Source organism: Sporobolomyces koalae (genome assembly GCF_050403365.1).
Source record: "Sporobolomyces koalae JCM15063 DNA, S_koalae_JCM15063T_v1_ctg1, whole genome shotgun sequence".
Taxonomy (NCBI): Eukaryota; Fungi; Basidiomycota; class Microbotryomycetes; order Sporidiobolales; family Sporidiobolaceae; genus Sporobolomyces; species Sporobolomyces koalae.
The window spans coordinates 1,669,075-1,690,332 of NW_027481770.1; the positions used below are offsets into that span (position 1 = coordinate 1,669,075).

General features: G+C 53.9%; 6 protein-coding genes across 6 annotated transcripts; 5 read left to right on the forward strand and 1 right to left on the reverse strand.

Moving 5' to 3' along the window:
* Nucleotides 1-80: 80 nt before the first annotated feature.
* JCM15063_003776 (heat shock protein Hsp90 family protein) lies at nucleotides 81-3,257 on the forward strand (the record flags this gene model as incomplete). The annotated part of the gene is made up of 11 exons (XM_076675697.1): nucleotides 81-224; nucleotides 301-376; nucleotides 446-577; nucleotides 694-1,226; nucleotides 1,295-1,403; nucleotides 1,478-1,704; nucleotides 1,775-2,056; nucleotides 2,121-2,280; nucleotides 2,352-2,444; nucleotides 2,511-2,778; nucleotides 2,852-3,257. The coding sequence occupies 11 exons, from the start codon at nucleotides 81-83 to the stop codon at nucleotides 3,255-3,257; spliced, it is 2,430 nt and encodes an 809-aa protein (XP_076537781.1).
* Nucleotides 3,258-3,432: 175 nt separating this feature from the next.
* JCM15063_003777 (uncharacterized protein) lies at nucleotides 3,433-5,824 on the forward strand (the record flags this gene model as incomplete). Its single annotated transcript, XM_076675698.1, has 8 exons — nucleotides 3,433-3,598; nucleotides 3,663-3,812; nucleotides 3,888-4,121; nucleotides 4,199-4,368; nucleotides 4,430-4,523; nucleotides 4,603-5,024; nucleotides 5,095-5,442; nucleotides 5,519-5,824. The coding sequence occupies 8 exons, from the start codon at nucleotides 3,433-3,435 to the stop codon at nucleotides 5,822-5,824; spliced, it is 1,890 nt and encodes a 629-aa protein (XP_076537782.1).
* A 2,243-nt stretch (nucleotides 5,825-8,067) lies between these two features.
* Nucleotides 8,068-9,122, forward strand: JCM15063_003778 (uncharacterized protein; the record flags this gene model as incomplete). Its single annotated transcript, XM_076675699.1, has 3 exons — nucleotides 8,068-8,093; nucleotides 8,173-8,406; nucleotides 8,471-9,122. 3 exons carry the CDS (start codon nucleotides 8,068-8,070, stop codon nucleotides 9,120-9,122), a joined length of 912 nt encoding a protein of 303 aa, XP_076537783.1.
* Nucleotides 9,123-9,552: 430 nt separating this feature from the next.
* BOR1 (Bor1p) lies at nucleotides 9,553-12,627 on the forward strand (the record flags this gene model as incomplete). The annotated part of the gene is made up of 13 exons (XM_076675700.1): nucleotides 9,553-9,875; nucleotides 10,065-10,207; nucleotides 10,281-10,288; nucleotides 10,383-10,468; nucleotides 10,532-10,626; nucleotides 10,712-10,867; nucleotides 10,937-11,012; nucleotides 11,078-11,146; nucleotides 11,218-11,314; nucleotides 11,390-11,458; nucleotides 11,545-11,849; nucleotides 11,947-12,170; nucleotides 12,239-12,627. The coding sequence occupies 13 exons, from the start codon at nucleotides 9,553-9,555 to the stop codon at nucleotides 12,625-12,627; spliced, it is 2,040 nt and encodes a 679-aa protein (XP_076537784.1).
* Nucleotides 12,628-13,702: 1,075 nt separating this feature from the next.
* JCM15063_003780 (uncharacterized protein) lies at nucleotides 13,703-15,268 on the reverse strand (the record flags this gene model as incomplete). Its single annotated transcript, XM_076675701.1, has 4 exons — nucleotides 13,703-13,861; nucleotides 13,935-15,038; nucleotides 15,094-15,175; nucleotides 15,240-15,268. The coding sequence occupies 4 exons, from the start codon at nucleotides 15,266-15,268 to the stop codon at nucleotides 13,703-13,705; spliced, it is 1,374 nt and encodes a 457-aa protein (XP_076537785.1).
* Nucleotides 15,269-15,584: 316 nt separating this feature from the next.
* UBP2 (ubiquitin-specific protease UBP2) lies at nucleotides 15,585-21,174 on the forward strand (the record flags this gene model as incomplete). Its single annotated transcript, XM_076675702.1, has 17 exons — nucleotides 15,585-15,600; nucleotides 15,665-17,018; nucleotides 17,099-17,191; nucleotides 17,261-17,433; nucleotides 17,500-17,583; nucleotides 17,650-17,847; nucleotides 17,930-18,372; nucleotides 18,458-18,578; nucleotides 18,646-18,746; nucleotides 18,812-18,944; nucleotides 19,007-19,850; nucleotides 19,921-20,365; nucleotides 20,448-20,688; nucleotides 20,762-20,830; nucleotides 20,912-20,965; nucleotides 21,025-21,073; nucleotides 21,138-21,174. 17 exons carry the CDS (start codon nucleotides 15,585-15,587, stop codon nucleotides 21,172-21,174), a joined length of 4,455 nt encoding a protein of 1,484 aa, XP_076537786.1.
* Between the last annotated feature and the right edge of the window lie 84 nt (nucleotides 21,175-21,258).

Consider the following 21,258-nt stretch of genomic DNA (forward strand, 5'->3'; position numbering starts at 1 on the left):
TATAGCCTTGCCTTCAGCTGCCACGTCTGTCTCCCCTCCTACGTAACACTCGCACAGTCACAGCGAGGACATCAAGTGCGATGAGGATCTTGCCGTTGCTGTCGACGATCCTGCTCGCGAGCGGGTTCGCATCCGCGGCTGGAACCCACGATGACGAGCTCTCAGCTGGCCAAACCTCCCTCGAATCCAACTCTGCACCAGAAGCAGAAACCCATGCGTACCAAGTGAGTCCACTCGTCTCCCTGGTCGTATTAGCGAAAGCCCTCTTGAGCTGATGTTCAATCCCCTTGTCTCGATTAGTCCGACATTGCCAGGTTGATGAAAGTGGTCGTCTCTCACCTCTACCACGACAAGGACGTGTTTGTCCGAGAATTGCGTTCGTCTATTTCGCTATTCACACGATCGTGTCGGACACTGACGAGTCGAGAGAATGATTCACCGACAGTTTCGAATGCCAACGATGCGGTCGAAAAGGCAAGGTTCTTGGCCTTGACCGATCCTACCATTCTGGACCCTGCTCCAGAATTGAACGTGACGGTCACGATTGATCATGAATCGAAACGAATCATGATTCGAGGTGAGAATTATACCCACCTTGCGCTAAGGTGTCCTATATACCCACCTCGCGCTAAGGTGTCCTTGTCTCTCTCTCTCTTGACCCGAGTTCCTGACCTCGATGATGGTTGAAAATAGATACGGGTATCGGAATGACGAAACAACAACTCGCTACGAACTTGGGAACGATCGCTCGTAGTGGTACCGCCGAATTTGTCAACCAAGTCGAAACTGCCGCTGCTCCGATCGACGATCAACAGAGACAAGCGACTCGTGCAGCTCAGATTGGACAGTTTGGACTCGGGTTCTACTCTTCGTTCCTCGTCGCATCTCGAGTTCAAGTCGCTTCGAAATCGCCCGAATCGATCGAACAGTACGTGTTTGAATCGGAAGCCGATTCGGAAGGGTTCAAACTGTACCGAGATCCGAGAGGAGACGATGTACTCGGTCGAGGTACCGAGATCACCTTGTGGTTGAAAGACGACAGTTACTTGGACCTCGACAAGGTTGAAACGTTGATCAAGAAGCACGCACAGTACAACTCGGCACCGATCTACTTGGTTCAAACCGACCCGGACAGTTCGTCTGAACCAGTCGAGCCAAAGCTTGTCAACGATCAGCAGCCGTTGTGGACGAGAGATCCGAAACAAGTTTCAAAGGAAGAGTACGACGTAAGTCGGGAAATCACTTAAACCTACTCTGTTTGTCAAGCTGAGATCACGATTCCCCTACTCGAAAGGCATTCTTTGAGAAAACTTTCGGATCGACTGCCGCTCCTCTCGGGTTCTCGCACTTCAAGGGAGATGTGGGTTCGACCGCTTTCAGAGCTCTGGTCTACATCCCTTCGGGTTCGTCTCTTCCATATCCTCTCTCCTTCCACACATTCCTGAACGCCTTTCTCGCATTTGAAACGATAAAACAGAGGTTCCGCAAGAGTTTTACTCGAAGGATTATGTCTCGCTGTCGAGTCTCAAATTGTTTGTTCGCAACGTGTTCATCACGGCGGATCTCGGCAAGGATTTCCTCCCACGACATTTTGATTGGATCAAAGTGTTTGTCGATGTCGACGACCTGCCCTTGAACGTCGGACGCGACTCGTTACAAAAGACTCGGGCAATCTCGCAAATCAAGAAGAACTTGTTGAAACGCGTACGTTTCCTCTCTCTCGATTGAAAACGCGGATGCCACTGACCTTTGCTCTGAACGTTTTCGTTGACAGATTTACGATCTGTTTTTGAAAATCTCGGAAGAAGACCCAGACAAGTTTTTGCAACTGTACAAATCGTCAGCGGCGGGTACGGCGCTCAAGATTGGTGCGATTGAAGAACTCGACCCGAAAAACAAGGACAAGATGATCAAGCTGTTGAGGTTTGAATCGTCTCACGAGAGTTCTGATGAATCTGGTTCTCAAATGGTCGGGTTGGAGGAAGTCGTCGAGAGGCGCAAGACGGGACAAAACTCGATCTTTTATATTTCGGGAGCAGGTCAAACTAAAGCCGATGTAAGTCTCTATGGTTCAGGTCAGTAGGGGGGATAAACTAATAGCTCATTTTCTTCATTTGCAGCTCGAGAAGAGTCCGTTCGTCGAAAGTGTCCTCGCGAGGGGATACGAAGTTTTGTACTTTACCGAACCGGTCGACGAGATGTTGGCGAGCTCGCTCAAGTCGTTCCAAAACATGAAGTTTGTCGATTGTGCGAAAGAAGGGTTCAAATTTGGCGACGAAGGTGAGGGGGTTCTTCTTTAGACATTTCTTGAAATCAGCGTCACGAGTCTGACGACGCGAGGGTTCAAGTAGACGAGGATGATGACGAGGAAAAGAGTCTGAGGGTTACGTTCAAGCCGTTGGTCGAGTACCTCAAGACCGAACTCGCTCAGTTTGTCGACAAAGGTCAGTCTCTCCCCCTTTGTTCCCGAGCAAAGATAGAGCCTGATTCCATCGGGTTGCGCTTCGCAGTCGATATCTCGACTCGCTTGGTATCATCGCCGTGTCTCGTCACGGCCTCGACGTACGGATACACGGGCAACATGGAACGATTGATCGCGGCTCAAAACAATGGCAACGACCAGTCCAACTTTATGCTCAACTTTGCGAAACAACAAAAGAAGCATTTCGAACTGAACCCGCGACACCCACTCGTCGAGAGGTTGCTGGAAAAAGTCGAAGACGCGAACGACGATCCTGAACTCGCAGCCGAGTTGAAAGAGACGGTTCAAATCCTCTGGTCAGTTCCCTCGACTTGGACCAGTGAGCGGAAAAGAAATCATTTCCCTGATTTGTTTTGAATCTTGAACCAGGCAAACGGCGTTGTTAAAGTCTTCGTACACGATCCCGGATCCGTCCGAGTACTTCTCGAGGATTGAACAACTGTTGAGGAAATCCCTCGGCGTGTCGGAAACGGCTCAAGCTCGAGTCGAGATCAAACCTGCTCCTGAAACCGCTCAGGGTCCTCCCGAAGCGCTCGTCGAGGAAGAATCTCCTCGTTCTGCATTCAACTTTGACGATGCGATCAAGAATTCAGGTCGTCAGGATGAACTTGGACACGAGCACGAGGACAACGAGGGTGGACAAGGAGGCGCGAGTTGGCAAGATTGGCAAAAGATCAAGGAACAGGTCAAGACGGCTGGCGAGAACGTCAAGAAGGCGTTCCCGGATTTGTCGGATGATGCTGGACACGAGCAAGTCTTGCACGAGGAGTTGTAGAATTTCATGTGAATGACACGTGTTTTGGGCGCGAGAGGTTCGACCGCGAGTGAACGAATGCATCGCAACTACACGCGTCTTTCGTAGCCGGTACCCGCTTGTATCCGGCTCTCGCATTCGATCCAGCTCCTGCCCTGTACTCTTACCTGCGGTTAGCCTGGCAGGATTGAACGTGATGAACCAATCGGTTGAATCAACACCCCGCGCCGCATCCGCCTCTACTGCCGATCTCGCTTCGACTGCATCCGCCAACCCAGAAGAGCGCGATCTTTGGAGTACAATCCTCGACTCGGTCAAAGGGTCGAGAGGGTCGGTCAGCACGAAACGATGCGTCGTCTTGGGTCAGACACTTGGTCTCTCTTCTCCTCTACACCCTCTCGAGGCTGATCTAGAGAACTGCAACAGGAACTCCTGGAAGTGGCAAGAGCACGCTGGTCGAACGGCTACAAGGTGTGAATGGAGAACCTGCGACGACCGGTCGACGAGAAACGCTCGATCTCGGGATGAGCTACTCGGTCATTGAGCTCAAGGACGAGGGATCTCGTGGAGATGAAGGTGAACGCTCTTGACAGTAAATTGAAGCGAGAGAGGAGATAATTTGGCTCAACCCGAAGATTGTTTTTATCACAGAAACTCTCGCAAGCTTGTCGGTGTACCAATTGCCATCACCTTTGGCCCCGTTCCCTGACCTGCTACCCCTCGCGCTCTCAACCGAGTCCCTTGTCGATTCGGTCGTCGTGATTGTGCTCGACTGGGACAAGCCGTGGCAATTCATGCGACAACTCGAGCAATGGATCGCAATGATCGAGACCAAGCTGAACCTCCGACAAGAAACTGCAGAGTTGATCGAAGCCAAGGAACGATGTCAGTCCGGCTATCGCCAAACCTCGCTTACTCCCCTTGAAGAATCAAAACTGATTGGAGACTTTCCTCGGGCACAGTGGAAAACCAGGTCAGGAATTACCAAGAACCGACTGCTAGCGCCTCTGCTCCAGCACAAGCAGCTGCATCAACTCCGACCGTCGCTTCGACGATCGATCTCGATTCACCATTGCCGCCCGGTACGCTCGTCGACAATCTCGGACTTGGGCTCATCGTCGTGTGCACCAAGGCATGTTTCCATTGCTCTCTTGTGCTCGCCGCAAAGGAGAGCTGACCCGTATCGGTTACAGGCCGATCGGATCAACGTACTTGAACGAGAGCGAGAATTTACAGAAGAACAATTCGACTACATTCAGCAAACTCTGAGAACCGTTTGTCTGCGTTGTCAGTATCGTCCTCTTGTCTGTCCTTCGGCTGCGAAACAGGAACGGATGAAACTGATGCGTTGTATCTTTGAGCCCAGATGGAGCCGCTCTATTCTTCACCTCGCAAACGATTCCTCAATCTTTCTCGAGGTTGAGACAATACATCCTACATCGACTATTCACGACTCCGACCTCGACTACCAGTACAGAATCGGGATCTGCTCCGGGATCGAAGGTCAACTCCAAATCGAACGCGAGCCCGGCAACAATAGGAGGCAGAACTTTGCAGTTCCCGTTCCCACATCGAGCGAACGTGATCGATCGTGACCAACTGCTCGTACCCACTGGCTGGGACTCGTGGGGCAAGATCAAAGTCATGCGCGAGCGATTCGACTGCGAGGCGGTCGGCAACAAGTGGGCGATCGATACCTCTTCCAAGAGCAGCGAGGGCGAACCGGCCGAAGAAGGCTTGACGCTAGAGTACGAAATGGTGGTTGTCGATTTCGACGATCATGATCAAGTCGGTCCACCTCTCCCTTTCTTGTCTTTCGCTCACTCGTGAAACTGAACCTCGATTCACAAATTTCTAGCCGAACAATTCGAATCGACCTCTGGTGAAACCGTTACCAGAGCAATCATTCCTGCGAACCCACTATGACACGATCCAGCAAGACGTCGAGAAAGATCCGAGATTGGCATTCAAGCACACTGCTTCTGCCCATTCCTCCTCGTCGACCCACGCTATCGGTGCGACAAACCTGTCAAGGGTTGGACCCATGTCGGGTCAGATTGGAGACCTCCCAAACGTCCAACATGTGCTCGATCGGGCCAGTCAACAACAGGGCGGTAGCTCGAGGGATCGCGAGAGGGGACATGTCTCGAGCGCTTCGACGGGCGGGGTGACAGCTGCCAGAACTACATCGGCAATGAGTAGACAGGTGAGAGCTACCTCGTGCTTCTTCCTTTCGTCGATGATGAAGATTGTGCTGAACTGTTTGCATTCGAGCGATTCAGGGATCCAATTCTGGTTCGAATCCCCTCACGCCATCCATGTCTGCTGCTGCTGCTGCAGGAACTTCTCATAATTCGAGAACAACACCATCTGCCGCAGGATCGACCGCGGCAGGAGTCGCAGGAGGGGGTAATCAAGTCCTTGCGGATTTCTTCCAGAGTTTATTGACGGCCAGATCCACGTCTTCCTCTTCTTCATCGTCTGCTGCAACTGCCACAAATACTGCTCCTCCATCTCTACCACCAACTTCCGCAACCTCGACGAATGATCCGCCAGTGAATGCAGTGCCGAAAGAGCCGAGTGCTTGATTCGGTTTCAGGACAGATCTCTCTGTATTTCGAGAGCTATTGTCACTGTAATCCTGCCATCGACCAGCCTGTCGGATTGTGTCAAGATTGCGAGAGATGCAAAGTGGGCTTTGTAAATTTCGCACTAGTGTTCTGTCCTTTCTTGAAGAATCTGATCACGCGCAGTATCATTTCTGGGATTACACGCTGTACCAGTCGGACTTTCTGCAGTAGTATTGTAGACGTCTCGAACGTGTATGGGAGGGGTACCTAGATCGCGAGTCTGGGCAAGATTGATTGTCCCGGTTTCGTTCGGCGCATTCTCTATCGAGCAGTCCCCACTGTGGTCGGTTCAGACTCACTGACAGGTTGACGAAATTTTTGTCTACTAGCTCATGTGTTGTCCAACTCTGGTATAGATATTGCTCAGGCGAAGTGCAAGAACCCATCCTGAACTTGTATTGCAACGCTTTACTCGTGCGAGGCTGGATAATTCGGGAATAATGCTCCAGCAGCTCTTTCAATCGTGTAGACGTTGTCGATGAATGACTGATAGATTAAAAACCTGGGAACAACAATTGCAGTCACTCGGAGAAAGAGAGTGTATTTGTGAAAGCGTGCAGAGTACTCGCCGAGCTCTCGCTTGAAACCAGTACTCTGTCGAGCTGTACTCTATTGTATACAACTTGCTGCCATTAATCACGTGTATGAAGGGGTGGCCAAACGTAGCATCGGGTTGTCTACCTCACCCTGGCACGACACTCTCGATTTGTGAGCTAGCTCACCAACAGTCATGCGAGAACGCTCGAGTTTGGATGGAGCCGAATGCCTCCTACTCGAGGGTACTGTTTCGCATTACTTATGCATACGTCGATTTCTTCCCTGCAACGGTCTGTTGACGGCGTCAACAGTGAAACGTTCGCGCTTGATTACTGACTGAGCAGGGGTGAAGCATCGGATCTGTTTGACGCAATGCGGAGCTCACATTCCAGCAGAGTATGCACACCAATCAGAGGCTTCACCTCTACGAGAGGTTTGAGCTGTGCGACCACAAGGAGCTCGAAAGAAAAAGCAAGAATGAGAAGGACCCGGCGGAACGAAAGATCCTGCGATTCGTTCGCATGCTGGAGCGGTAGACACGAATCGTGACAGACAATGCGTGCGCTCTACCAACATCAGCTTGACCATATTTCGGAATTGGCCTTCCTGCTGCTCGTAAGAGACAGCAAGCGCATTTTCATTCATTTGGCCGACTCCAGTGCACGCGGACTCACAGCTTCATAATATTCTCTTTCCACTATCTGGTTTGAAAGACATGCTGGGACATGTGCTGTTATTTGAGAGTGGGGAGCGAAAGCGACAGGAAGACTGCAGGTACTTCCGCCGCGTAGAAGCGAGCTTGGAGCAGGGTTGACGGCTCGTTCGTACACCCAGGTCCAAAAGTCGGACTCGCGCTGCCAGGCGAGACGAGCTGCTCTATTTCGTATGCGAACGCGCGATCCAAGCGTCAGACGGCCTATTCGCCTTCCGTTCGAAGAGACTCTCCGCTGCAAAGCTGGTACGACGCGATCAACCAAGGCAAGAGCACGGGCGATTACGAAAGAGAAAAGTTGAAGGATTCACCGATCTGAGAGTACAGCTGATTAGACTCCTCACTCTACTCGAGACTCGAATCCTCAGACAGAAACGCCAACCGTTACCTGTGTGAGAGCTGCTGACGGAGCAAGCCCACTTGACTAAAGAAGCTCCTCGTGCCTCGAGCCGAATTTGACGAGAACAAATTTAAACCACTTTCGCACCTCGAATCAAGCTTTAGAACGCTCGGGCTCCGAGCCGCGGATTGAACCTTGCACGAGGGGTCGGTGAACCGTATCGATCGTGGCCAAACTCTAAAAAGCCTCAAGAAAACTGAGCATGCATGCACTGTCATGACCCTGCAAGCGGCAGCCTATCAAGCCGCACGGCCGCGATTTGTACAATGCTCCAAGCCAGCCTCGATAACAGTGGATGACTCTAGAGTCTAAAATCTGTGCGAGCCGCACGCAGCTTTGGAAGGGCACGCAGTCCAAGTCGAGCGACATGTCGGAAATTTGTGCACCTCCGCAATTTTCCCCCGATCACCTCGAGGAAAGAAAAAGTTCTTTCACGCTGCTCGCTGTTCAGCAAGGTTGGATCGGAAACCCCGAAAGCTGCACGCTTTCCTTAAGATCCCGTGCTTCGCCCCCTACCACCACTCTTACCCCGTTTCACACACTGCTTCCAGCATGAAGAATACCGGTATTTCTCCAGCGTGCGTACAACCGATAGATATGCCCCACGCCTCCGAGTGGGGTGCGCAGTTCACTGACAGTCTACTTGAACCCCTCCAGGTCGCCTGCCAAGACACGGAGCAGCAGCAGCAGTCGGTCCCAGCAAGTCGAGATTGTGAACGAGCAGCGGCCAAAGCGTTCTTCCCGAGCCGTGCGAGCGAAAGCGTTCAAGCGACTCATGGATACGCCCTCGAATCTTCTGCCGCGGAGCGCACTCGCGGCAGTATCGAACGAATACGCCGAGAGCTGTATCCGAGCGCGAGGACTTGCCGAGTCGGACGGGCAAGTCGATTTGTACCCGAGGCAGAACTCGAGCTGGCATGCAACAAACGCTGATTAGGTTACACCCGGGCGACAGGTGTCTTCTGAAGCAGGATACGACTGTCGATCTTCGACCGAGAATCAACCTCACCAACACGACCCTGACCACAGAGAACCTCAATCCGGCGTATCGGCACCTTGCCAGCGCTCATCTCGTCTTTGCCGACCTGCACGAAGTGATCCGCTACGACCGCGATGCAAAGTTTGCGCCGTCCTCAACCGCCCATCCCTCTTTCAACGTCAAGCTCGCCCACGTGGCCTGCTTGCTCTCCCCTGGTATCGACCGCAACGAGATCGGAGTCGGGAAACTCGAAGTGTCCCACTTGTGCGGAAAACGAACCTGCTTCAAGCCGGAGCATTTGACGCTCGAAGACCACGCGACCAACCTGAGTCGAGAGTCTTGCTTCCGGACGCTCGAAGAGTACTGTCGGCACTCGACTCGTTGCATACGACCCGGGACAGAGCGAAAGTGGCCCCCGTTCGTTTACGACCTCTTCGGACGATTCTCCTGGTTTAGGCGCCAACAGCGTGCACAAGCCCCGGCACCCTCGCCAGATCCCGACCCATTGGCGAATCGGGGCATCAAGCGCAAGGCTGTCAAAGTTGAACCTCTCGTTGCCGAGGAGGAAGTGGTTGGTAGGATGCGCACGCGGAGCTGGAGCAAGAGAGCGATCGAAGCACAGCAGTAGCATCAATTCGGCGAGCGTGTTGTACAGTACATACTGTACGTAGGAAGCAGTCGAACTCGATGACACGTCCAGAGAAGATCGCAAGTTGCCTGTCGGGTCGGGAGTGCGTACTCCCGATCACCGGCTGTTTTTGAAATGTCAAAAATTTCTTGTCGAGTCCTTCTCGTCGAGTCGACGTCAGTCTCGCAAACATGGCCATCGCGGGGACAGACGATGGTTGTCGAGTCATCACATCCGGGACCTGCAAAGAACAGAAATGTCTGCCTGGCGAGCAACGGATATAGACCGACGGGGCGAGCAAGTAAATGCGGTGCACACGCGGCGCGGCGGCAAAAGTTTTGTTTAACTTCCGCATCGCATTCTGCTTGTTCGAATCGACTGCAGCCATCTCGGCTACCATCGAAGTCGCACAGGCTTACGCTATCTCAACATGGAAGACCGACAACCTCCAGCATCAGGCGGCTCGGGAGTGCCTGGCTCATCTGCCTCGTCGACATCATCGGTGCCGCCTTCGACCACCCTGCCTCCCCCTTCGTCCTCACCCCGGCAGGGTAAACACGACAGCCTCAATTTCAAGCCAGATCCAAGACCGTGGTCGACGCGATCGTTCGTCTACCAGTACTTGCCGTTCAGGGGCATGTACCACGACCTTCGACGCCGAGCACCGTTCTATGTGAGCGACTGGACGGAAGGGTTTCGACCGAAGAATTACGAGCGAGTCGTGGGAGCGACGATCAAGATGTTCTTCCTCAAGTAAGCCTTGTCGAGACGAGCAAGCTACCGGTCTATTTCCGGACTATTCCCCTAGTCCGAGACTCTTTCGCCTCGCATGCCTTCGGACCTGCAGTTGGTCCCGAGGCGTTTTGGGAAGCAGTCCTGTGGCAGGGATAGAGAGCGAAAAGCTCACGTCTCGTTCCATCTTGTTGGCGCTCTATGAAACAGTCTGTTCCCATGCCTCGCATACATCATCGACATGTATGTGCGAACCGAAGGCGCTTACGGCGTCAATGAGGGCATTTTGTCATCTGCAATCGCCGCTCTCACGTTCGCCCTTCTCTCCGTGCAACCGCTCACGATCGTCGGAGGTTCGTGCCTCCTGATCCCCATCGCACACGTAAAGCGCGACCGAGCTGACTCTGCTTTGTGCTCCGTGCCCAGTCACTGGTGTACGTCGCATTGCCTAGCCATCGTGCTCAGTGGCGCTGAGCTTGCTCTGCACCGTGCCTCATCGCGCTCATTCTCACCTAACTGCCTGCACAGTTGATCAACCTCTTCAACTACACGACCTTTGATATTCTCAAAGGCTACAACGTCGATTTCTTGCAGTTTCAAGCTTGGGTTCTCATGTGGGCAGCTTTGCGCACGATCGCAACTTGAACACAGTCACTGATTCGATTTTGTCGAACCAGCTGGGCCGCCATCACGCACTGGATCACAGCGATATTCAACATCTCAGACTACACTCGCTTCATCACCGACATGACTTCCGAGACATTCGGGCTTTGTGCGTATCCGTTTGCCTTCGCGCTCTTCATTACGAGCGACCGGCCGTTTCCAAGGACTAAACTTGGGCTGCGATTTTGGAGCAGATGTCGGAGTCATCTATATCCAGAAGGGTATCGAGCTTCTCGTGTACGAGTTTGACGACGGGACCGGCCAATCAGGCTGGTTCTCGGTCGTTGTAGCGATTCTCTTCGCCCTCTCGGTCTATTTCATCGAGCGGACTGGCACCCTCTCGTTTGGTCGTACGTGCTACTATACATGCTCTGTGTCTCCTTCTCCCCTAAACCTGATCGCCTCGACTCTGGTGGCAGCGTTTTGGTTCCGAAAGTTTCTGGTCGATTACGCATTCGCGGCGGCAGTCGTTTTCTACACGGGCTTTGTCCACATGTAAGCGGCACATCCTTATATGACTCGACCAAAATTTGAAGCTAACTGTGATCTATATCCTCCAGTCCGGGCTACATCAAATCCTCGGATATCCAGTATCTCCCAATCACGAAATCGTTTGCGCCCACTGCCGAGTATGTCTCGTGATTTTGCCTCGCGACCCTCTCCGTACGGAGAACTGATCGAGCGTGTGCACGCTACGCAGTCGAGATTGGGTGATCAACTTTTGGGATCTCCCCGTCAAGTGGATCTTCGTAGCCTTGCCGTTCGGGCTGCTCGTCACGCTCCTGTTCTATTTTGACGTGCGTCGAGATTATCAGCTGCTGTTTGTTCTGCGTCTCTCGACATTCGCTGACACCTTCTCGTGGCTACACCAGAATAATGTGTCTTCCGTCATGGCTCAATCGCGTGCGTTCCCGGTCAAGCGTCCTGCAGGGTTCCACTGGGTGAGCTGCAGCTCCACTTACTGTCGTCATACATCATGACATTCGAACTTGTCTGACGCTCGGGATCGACCGCGAACACAAACTAGGATTTCTTCCTGCTGGGATGCACGACATTCGTCGCCGGAATCCTGGGACTCCCAGCTCCGAACGGTCTCGTTCCTCAAGCGCCGGTTCACACCGAGTCGCTTTGCGTGACCAAGATGGTACCCCGCTCGACACCTCTCAGCGAAGGTGGGTTCTTCGAAGGAGACGTGCACCAGGCAAAGAAGAATGGCGAAAAGGGCGAAGGGATGAAGGTCGTGCGGACGAGGTTGGTCGAACAGAGGATCAGTCACTTTGCCATGGGACTCTTGATCATGGGGTGCATGTCGAGACCTCTCTTGGTCGTCTTGTGAGCACAATCTCCCTTCTCTCTCTCTTCTCCCTCGCTCTCCCTTGAAACGCAGGACAAGTCGCTGACCCGAAGTCGATACTGTTCCTTTCTACAGCGGATTGATGTCGCGAGCAATGTTTGCCGGCATCTTCATCGTCGTCGGATGGGGTTCGGTCGAAGGCAACGGGATCGTACACAAGACGTTGTTCCTGGTGCGAGATCGCAACCTTACCCCCGCCGATCATCCGCTCAAAGGGATCAAGAATTCGAGCATCGTAAAGTTCATCGGGGTGCAATGGCTCTTCTTTGCAGCCATCATTGCCATCTCGGAGACGATCGGTCAGTTTCCCCAAAAACATCGTCTATAGCAACCTTGGGCTGAATGTGGTTCTGCTTGCCCCATTCAGCTGGAATCGGGTTCCCCGTGATCATCATCCTCCTGATCCCGCTAAGGCACTTTACACTGCCGAAATACTTTACGCCGTTCGAGTTGTCAGTTCTCGATGCACCGACGGCCAACTCTGCGGCAGTCCTCGTCTCGATCGGAGGTCCCCTCGAAGAAGGAGAAGGGACCGACTCGCGCAAGAAGGACGAAGAGTCGGCTCCTCGTCACGGTGCCAAATCGACGAGTGCTCGATTCGGAGGAGAGCACGAGATGTCTGAACGAGACAAGGACGAAGGTGCCGAGAGGGAGGAAGGTCTACGGAGGAGACAAGCGAGAGAACAGGAGATGCGCGATCAGGGGATCGTTGGAGGTGAAGCCGGGATCGAACGTGATCTGGACATCCATCGCTGAGGAGAACCCGCTCGTCTGAGTCGGCCTCAGAAGGTATCGCACTGAACTGTGATACTTTCGAGCAGGTTCTGTCGTTTCTGTCAGAGGACGATGACTGCCGGAGGGTACCACTTGTGATACGATGGGGATAGGTGATATCCCGTTGACTTTGTGCTGCCTAATTATTACCTGCGTTGCAAAGTTCATTGTTGCTCATGACACGGAAGGCGCCGCTGGGGATAGCGCGCGATCTTATACGACAGCGAATTGGAAGACATTGAATGATCGCGCAAGGGCCGCGGCTCGTAAGAGAACGGGGTTCTCGCCCATCACGAAGAACCTGAGGACGACGCCGGAAATACGGAAGCACTGATATTGGATGAACTTCTGTAGATAGCTTGTTTCGATAATGCAGCGAAGAGAAAGAGACGAGAGACTCACCGGCACCCGGTACGAGTCATCTATCGCCCGCTGCATGGGCGCGACCGGCCGAGATATGACAATAGGAATAATGGTCAAAAATAGACCCAGCGGATGCGTCCGTGAAGGGGGTTGGTGTGTAATTCAAAGGGTCCGTGAGCGACGGTCGCGTTGTTCTTGGCGGACGCACGTTCTTGAGGAGGCTTGGCCTAGGTAGAGTGCAGGCCTTGCAGCTTTTCTTTCTCTATCCCTCTCCATACACACCGCCAGGTATGACACCCTCGTCCGCAAAACCTTGCCTCATTAGGACCTCGAAGCTAATCTTGTTGCAATCTTCATCGACCGTTCGGCCACCGGGGCATCAGGTTCGAGGTCCAGGGGACGATAGAGGGGAATTACCAAGTTCTCGTCGCACTAACAACCCGGGTCTTCCTTTTCAGACGCAAACATCAGCCACACCAACCAGGTCTTACAGCACCCCCTTTTTTTCGAGCCCGAACAATTTCTTTCGCCTCAAATTGTTAGCTGCCGCAACCGCAGCCAAGGCTCTGTGGGCATCAACAACGAACTCCAAGAAAAACTCGGCATTGGTGATCTCGGTACTCCAAGGAAAACACGACCCAACGCCAAGTCGACTCCGCCTCTGCGCACCAAGTATCCCCAAGGTCCCGCAGCACTACCATATTGAGGTCATGACGAGCGAGGCCGGAAGAATCCCAAACACCCCAATGGAGATCGTCGACCGCACCATGATCGACAAAACCAAGCCGTAATACTTTCGACTGGAACCAAAAAGCGACCAAATGTGGAAGATGGGATTCAACGAGACCATCAACTTGTGGACGACCGCAGAAATCCTTCGCTCGACGGCTCCTGAGAAGTACATGGGCCTTGAAGTCCCTCTTCACCTCCTGATGCCACCACTGGTGCACGATCGTGTTGTGGGTCGCGCCGGGGAACCCACATCCTGGCACTGCGCAATGCGACCAGTGAGGGACGATTCGCACCATCCAGGGTTCGTTGTCCTCGTCATCGGGTTTGGCGGCGAGTTCAAGTTTTTCAGAGGATCTTGTTCCAAGGATTTTTGCCGTCGTCCAGAGGTTGATCGTCTCGGTGAAGCCCATCCTCCAGAGTTGGTCGCTTTTTGGTCCAAGCTTGAAAAAGTATGGTTCTTCCTTATCGACCATGATCTGGTCGATGATCTCCTTCGGGGCGTACGGGACTCTTCCCGCCTCACTCGTCATGATCTCGATATGATAATGTTGCGGGATCTTGGGGATGCTCGGTGCGCATAGGCGGAGTCGGCTTGGTGTCGGATCGTGTTGTCCTCGGAGTACCGAGATCACGAGCGCCGAGTTCTTCTTGGAGTTTGTTGTCGTTGCCCAGAGGGCTTTGGCGGCCGTTTTTGCCACTGACGACTTGTTCACGAAGTGATGCGCTGGTTCGAAGATGAGCGGGTTCAAGAGTACCTCGTTGATCTTGCGCACGCTCGCGCCCGAGAAGGTCGCGCCGTTGGGTAGGGCAACCAACACTTGGTAGCTGCCTTCGGCCGTTCCGTGCACCTTGAATCTCGTTCCAATATGTCCGAAGAGTTCGATGAAGATTGTGATGAGGTTTGCCTCCAAGTCCTTGTGGGGGAAAATCTTTTTGGCAAGCTGTCCGGTCCTCGCAGTGAGGCCAGAGAGGCAGATCCCCTCGATGCGGCCGTTGACGTTGTCGAACATCATCGGCGCCAGGGATCCGTCATGAAACTCTTTGAGGCCGTTTTTCGGGCGGGCGACCTCATTGATGTCGTACTGGGTTTTGCGCGGCATCGTCGTTGGTTCGTTGTTCACGGGGTCAAATTTGTATTGTTGAAAGAGCTCGAGCGGCACCGTGGCGAACTTGCTAGAGTTTGGCTGAGAAGCGCATCGGCCTTCTCGTTTACGATCGTAGGGCGATGGGAGGGGGGCGGCAAGGGAAGTATTGGCGGCGGCTGTGGGTACGGGCGCGGTCGGACGGGCGGGGGCGATCTGGTCAGGTCCACTGTGGGAGAATACCGAGGCGATACCAGCTTCGGAAACTAACCGTGTGGGTCTCCGGGGCTTCGACTTGCGCGTTCATGGCGGTGTCCTCGATAGCGTGGACCCAGTTGTCACCTTGGGATTGCCTGAATCTTCTGTTTGTATCAGTCCGTGTTCAATTCTAGGGCTAGTGCTTCGGTGTCTACTCACTTCGAGGGTATCGATTGCGTTCTCTCCATTGTAAGCTTTGGTCGAGGGGAGGTCCATCTCACTAGGTTCGTCTTGAGAATTTCAGTCCGCTACCAACAACATAGACCCTCAGTTCATGGCAATATAATCTAGGAAAGGCCAGCTGAACACGCACTGGAAAGGAAGGAGACATCCACACCATCATCACCAAGCTTACTGTGTGTTATTGCCTCTGGCCGAGGACTCTAGTTCGTTAGGCTCTTGTCGAAAGCGATGAATCATGCTGTGAAGTCAAAAACGCGCGCGCGGCGGCCGCGAGATGCTGTCGGCCGCGGTCTCGATCAACTGGCGCATCACTCGATCAGCATGGCACCTCTAGAGGGTAATCGCGAACGATCAGCACCTCGCTGGTAGGCCGACTGACTGGAACGTTGCGCGTGAAACAGGATCGCCAGAGGGTCCGCAGTCTCCGACCGCTCAGCGACCAAGCTATGCCGCAGCGTCTCAAGCATCCTCTCGAGTACCACCGGCAACAGGCTCAGCTGCGAGGAGGTCATCTACTGGCCGTACTCGTGGTCCGACAGTGACGGTGCCGGCTGCGAACTTCTTCGCGTCCTCTTCGTCATCGTCGTCCACCGTTCCAGAACCCGCTCTTTCCAGCTCTCCGACTGCGCCAAGTGGACTGAATCAGACGAGCATAGACAGCGTAGCGCAGCAGACGACCGGCGCATCGTCCGCTTCTAGGCCCTCTGTCCCTGCTCCCGCACCCGCTCGACCTCCTCCTGTCAACCCATGGTTGTCGAAACCACCTCTGTACTCCAAGGCCCCGGCTGAATCGCCGAACGAGGGTTGGACGACCCACGTGATCGACCTCTCGACTTCGACCGCGTCCTCGCCCATCGAACCTAGCTCTCCACATGGATTCGATGATCTCTCGCTCCAGTCTCAGTCTGAAGAAATCACCCTGTCTTCCGGACCGACCACCCCGATTGCCCCGAAACCCTCGAAACCGGTACAGCTCCCGACGGGCTCGGCTCAACCTGCATGCGAGAACGATGGTAGATGGACCACCGCGAGAATCGTCGCACGAGAAGGGGACGGAGGCAGCAAAGCAGGAATCTGGAAGTACGACGCGTTCGAGTTTGACGCCGAGCCGACGAAACCAGATGACAAGTACAAGGCGATGGGCGAGTGGATCAACCTCGCAAAGTCGGAAGACGCAGATCCAACAGCAATCGGAGATGAGAACAAGACTGAAGAGAGTGGGAGCTGCGACGAACCGACCCGAGGGTTTCGAACCGTGCAAGAATCGGAACTCGCGGCGATTCGACCCCATCCGAACCTGTTCTTCTGCTGCGAGACCCTCTCGTGGGCACTCTTTGCCAAGCTCGACCCGGCTGATTCGACTTTTTTCTCGGCACCGGGAGTCGAACTGTGGAGGTTCGAACTCATGTCGGACTACCGCAAGGATCTCGAATCGCACCTCTCTGTCAATCAAGCCCTGTTCAAAGACCTCTGTCCTCCAATGCCTCGACCAATAGGCGCAAAAGATCCTCAATCTCTTCGTACGGTACCGGCATCCGACTTTCCCCGTGAGCAGCACGAATCCCTGCGGTCGCTCAAGTTGAGCTGGGCAGCATCTACAAAGCGCAACCGGATCTTGTTCTCGACGCAAGAGTTCTTTCCTCCAATTCTTGGAAGCGAGCTGTGGAAATCGTTGCTTGAGACCCGCGGCGAGCATCCACAGGTTGGACAGACCTCGCAAGAAGCTGCTGCTGCGAGCGTCAATTTCGTATGGAGGTAGGCAGGCACTTCTCGACTCAATCCCACCATGTGTCTATTGTACTGACTGAACACTTCGTGGTGGTACGACGCAACAGGGCGCTCGACGACCTGCTTTTCAAAGGGGAAACGAGAGCGTTACCGATTCAGGGCAGGACGTTCAGCAAAGCGATGCCGTGGGATGACATCTCGTACGTTACGACCGCTCAGCTTGGCTGGCGCCGGACTGGACTGACAGCGCTTATTTGGATCCGTTCCAGTTGCGACGTGTTCCTCTCGGTTCTCGGATACAACCTGATCTTTGATGGAACAGCCATCATGGCTCCCAGCATCGATCACCGTTCGCGAGAGGGACAAGAGAATCGGGAGAGGCTACTACGGGCATGGCTCGAGCTCGGCATCTGGCTGCAAGATTACTCGAATCGTTCACCAAGTCAGTTGATCCTCCTCCCGCACGTCGGCTGTGTGGCTGAATTCTGATGTTCGCTCTCCGGATCAGATGATCGTTCTGTCAGGCGCGAAACCCGCATCAAACTTGCATCAGCGAAACCGACCTTGGTCAAACTCGCTGGAGGCGACGACCGTGCACTCTCTTTTCTCTCACCGACGCCATGAACTCGTAGCTGATGTATGTTACTCGAATCGCCAGTGACTCGTATTGACGCTTCTCAAGCGTGGATACCCGTCAGTCGCTCCGGTGGGTCGAAACCTTCAACAACCTCTTCAGCGATCGATCCTCTCGCGCGCTGCTACTCGACACTAGGTTGTACTCCCGATATGAGCGACGATTCAGTCATCAAGGTGTACGATACACAAATTCAAGTTTGGCGTCAGCACGCCCCCGAATGTGAGTCTCTGTCATTCCGTCCCGCGTGACCCTCGCGTTCGATCCCTGATCACACCTTGCAATGTGAGGGCATCTGTTGTAGTCTTTGAAGCGCTGGTCAAGATTGCCAACGCTCGAAACACCGAGAAACTCTCGATCAAAGATGCATTCGAACGCTCGAAAGGTTTCGTGACCCGGACAGAACTCGACCTAGCTTACTCGGAACTGCGACTACCCGCGGATGTCAATCCGGATCATCTCGAAGAGGATGTTCTCGTCGAAGCATTCACGACGCGGTCAGAAGCGGTGACTCATCCGGAACGACGCAAAGTGCTCAAGGAGGCATTCAAGTTGATCGCGGACCATCGCAAGAGTGAGCTGTTGCAGACCATCCTCTTGACCCTGAGCGAGTCGGAGGGAGACGGGGACGGAACCATGCAAGGCGTCGAGACAAACACGAAAATGAGTGTCGACAAGGCGTACAAATCGCTAGAGGTCGAGACCGCGATGGACGACGATACGATCGCCATGGTGTACCAAGTCAGAGTAAGTGATTTCTGCAAAGACCCCGCTGGGCCGAGTGGGTCATTCTGATGACCGAAATTCTCGTGTCCAATTGCCCCGGTATCAGACATCCGACGCCAAGGACGACCAAGAGAAGACAAAGATGCGAGCCGCACTCGAAGCAATCGCAGAGGAACGCAATAGCGATCAATTGCGAGCACTCCTGAGGGAGGAAGGCTCGGCAAATGGTGCGTCCCTAAGACCTTGGGCGCTTTCGACGACCAAGAATTCATTCTGACCGAATCGATACGGTAGTCTCGAGTGACACTTGGCAGGTCGTGCCGGCTGTCAAGTCGAATCTTCCGGTCGGCCTGACCAACATTGCCAACACCTGCTACCTCAACTCTCTTCTGCAGGTGCGTTATTGCGCCCGTCTCGAGCGATCCATATTCATGTGTGCTGAGTCTCGAGGTGATCACAGTACTTCTTTACGGTTCGTGAGCTCCGAGAGGCGGTTCTTGCATTCTCGAGCTCTACCAGTCCGGACCCGAATGTCCAATCACGGGTTGGTGGTCGATTAGTGACAGCAGCCGAAGTTGATCGCTCGCAGCGCTGTCAGTTCCAATTCTCACGCTCGGAGAGGTCCGGCTAGGCTGACAATAATTTCGAGTAACAGTTGTGATCCTCCTCCGCGCGCTGTTTGAACAGCTCAGTCAGTCACAGGAGAAAGCTGTCACTCCTGAGACTGAGCTAGCGTACCTTGCTCTTGTGCCGGGGAAGGAGGAGTTTGAAGCCGAACGAGATCGGAAAGCGAAAGAAGCCGCACGTACCAACCGCGAAGACGACGATATTATCATTGTCGACCCGTCCGAGCCAGACTCGCAAACTCTCGCTCGGAGCAAATCACCTTCGGTGCTCGGCAAGAGGAGGACGGAGGACAAGGAGGAAGAAGAAGAAGTGCCAATGCTGCTCGACGGTTCCTTGCCTGCATCGGTCATGGACCTGACCGCTACGACCGACGAGTCTGAGACCAACGGTTCGGGTGATTCCGAGATGGTCGATGCTTCCTCGATCAAGCCGAGTCTGTCCCGAGCATCTTCGACCACTCTGGCATCTTCATCCGATCACGAGCGTCTCGCCAAGAAAGGCCGATCGGTGGATCAATCGCAGTCAGAGGACGTCAGGATGCCTGGTGGAAATGATCAAGAATTCGATCTTCAACAACGCTATGCTTCACCACCGCCTCTCCCGTCGACTTCATCTTCCGTTCATCAGACCGGTCCCGCTCAACCCGAGGCGCCTCCGCTGCCACCGCGGCCGGCGCAAGCTCCGCCTGCACCTGTTAGACGGCAAACCAAACAAGAGCAACTTGAGGCAGAGGTCAACAACTACATGTCGTTTGGGCGACAGAACGATGTTACCGAATGCATGGACAATGTCATGTTTCAGGTCGAAGCGGCGCTGCAGGCCAATGTCCCTCGTGCACACGACGAGGGTGCCACAGGAAGCTTGTTGAAGAGGTGAATTGACGGATTGGTCTTGGAACAATCGTCAAAAGGCTGATGACTCGAACTTCGTGACGTGAACCAGTATCTTTTACGGCAAAAACAGTCAGAAACTCGTGTTTGACGACCTGCTCAGTACCGAAGATCCGATCCGCACACAGGAGGAACCGTTCTTCTCTTTGCTTGTCGACGTACCTCCAAGCTCGTTCGATCGCGACATCTACGACGGTCTCGACACGGTGTTTGACGATGCGCCAGTCGAGATCGAGGGCAAGTCCGCGCGAAGATCGGTTTCGCTCCTGCAGCTGCCACCGGTTCTTCAGATCCAGTTGCAGCGAGTGCAGTACGATCGAGAGAAGGGCAGGATCTTCAAGAGCAACGCTCACCTCAAGTTTCCCGAAACGATCGATCTCGGCCGCTATGTCGAGTCGGACGAGAACGATCCACAATTTCAAGACAAGAAGCGCAGATCGAACGAGTTGAGGTCGAAACTAGAAAAGACGAGGACTAGGCTCGCAAAGCTTGAACATGTACCATACACTTTCTTTCCGCTGTCGTCACGTGGGCGATGGGGCAGGTGATGCTCACCACGAATTGCGTACCTTGATGCAGAACACGAATCAGTCTCGCCAACTCCGAGATGCGCTCGATCACTTTGCAACAATCTCTGACGAACTCGAAGACCTCTTGTCACCGACACTGTCCGAGGACACGGCGATGGAAGCGCAAGACCTCGAGCGCGAGATCAAAGACCTCCATCAACGTATCGAAACGATCCGAAACGAGATGACTCGAGTATGGCAAAACGGTGTCGACCAGGCGTACGAGGTATGCGCGGTGTTCATGCATCGTGGTGCGTCATCTCTTTCTCAATGTGGCAGATCAGAGCTATCGACGGGCTAAACCGGGGGTCGCGTCGCGTGCAGGAACTGCTTCCTCTGGGCACTATTTCATCTACCAGCGCGACAGCCGGGATCCGACCCGGTGGCTCAAGTGTACGTGTACCCTCGCCAGTCATATGCTCTGCAGAATCAAGGAATCAAGGTTGACACTTTATCTTGAACTGGCCCACGCAGACAACGATGCGGTCATCACGGTCGTGGACCGTCAGGAGGTGTTTCGTGAGACCAGTGAGTACCCTTTGGGCGGGTGCTTCGATTGGAAAGAGTCATTGACATGTTGGATGTAGCAAACGATACGAACCCTTACTTCCTCGTGTATTGTCGCAAGGACCGCCTGCAAGTTTCAAAGACTTGCTCTCCCTCTCTTGACCCTGACGCGCTAACGTAATTCGAGCCACAGTGATGCCATCGAGTCTGTCAAACGCGAGATTGCCTGATCGCCTCGACCTCCCTGCCGAACCTCTCTTGTCTTTCGGTTTTTTTTTTTTTACCTGGTCATCTCGCTGTGCATATGTAGTTTA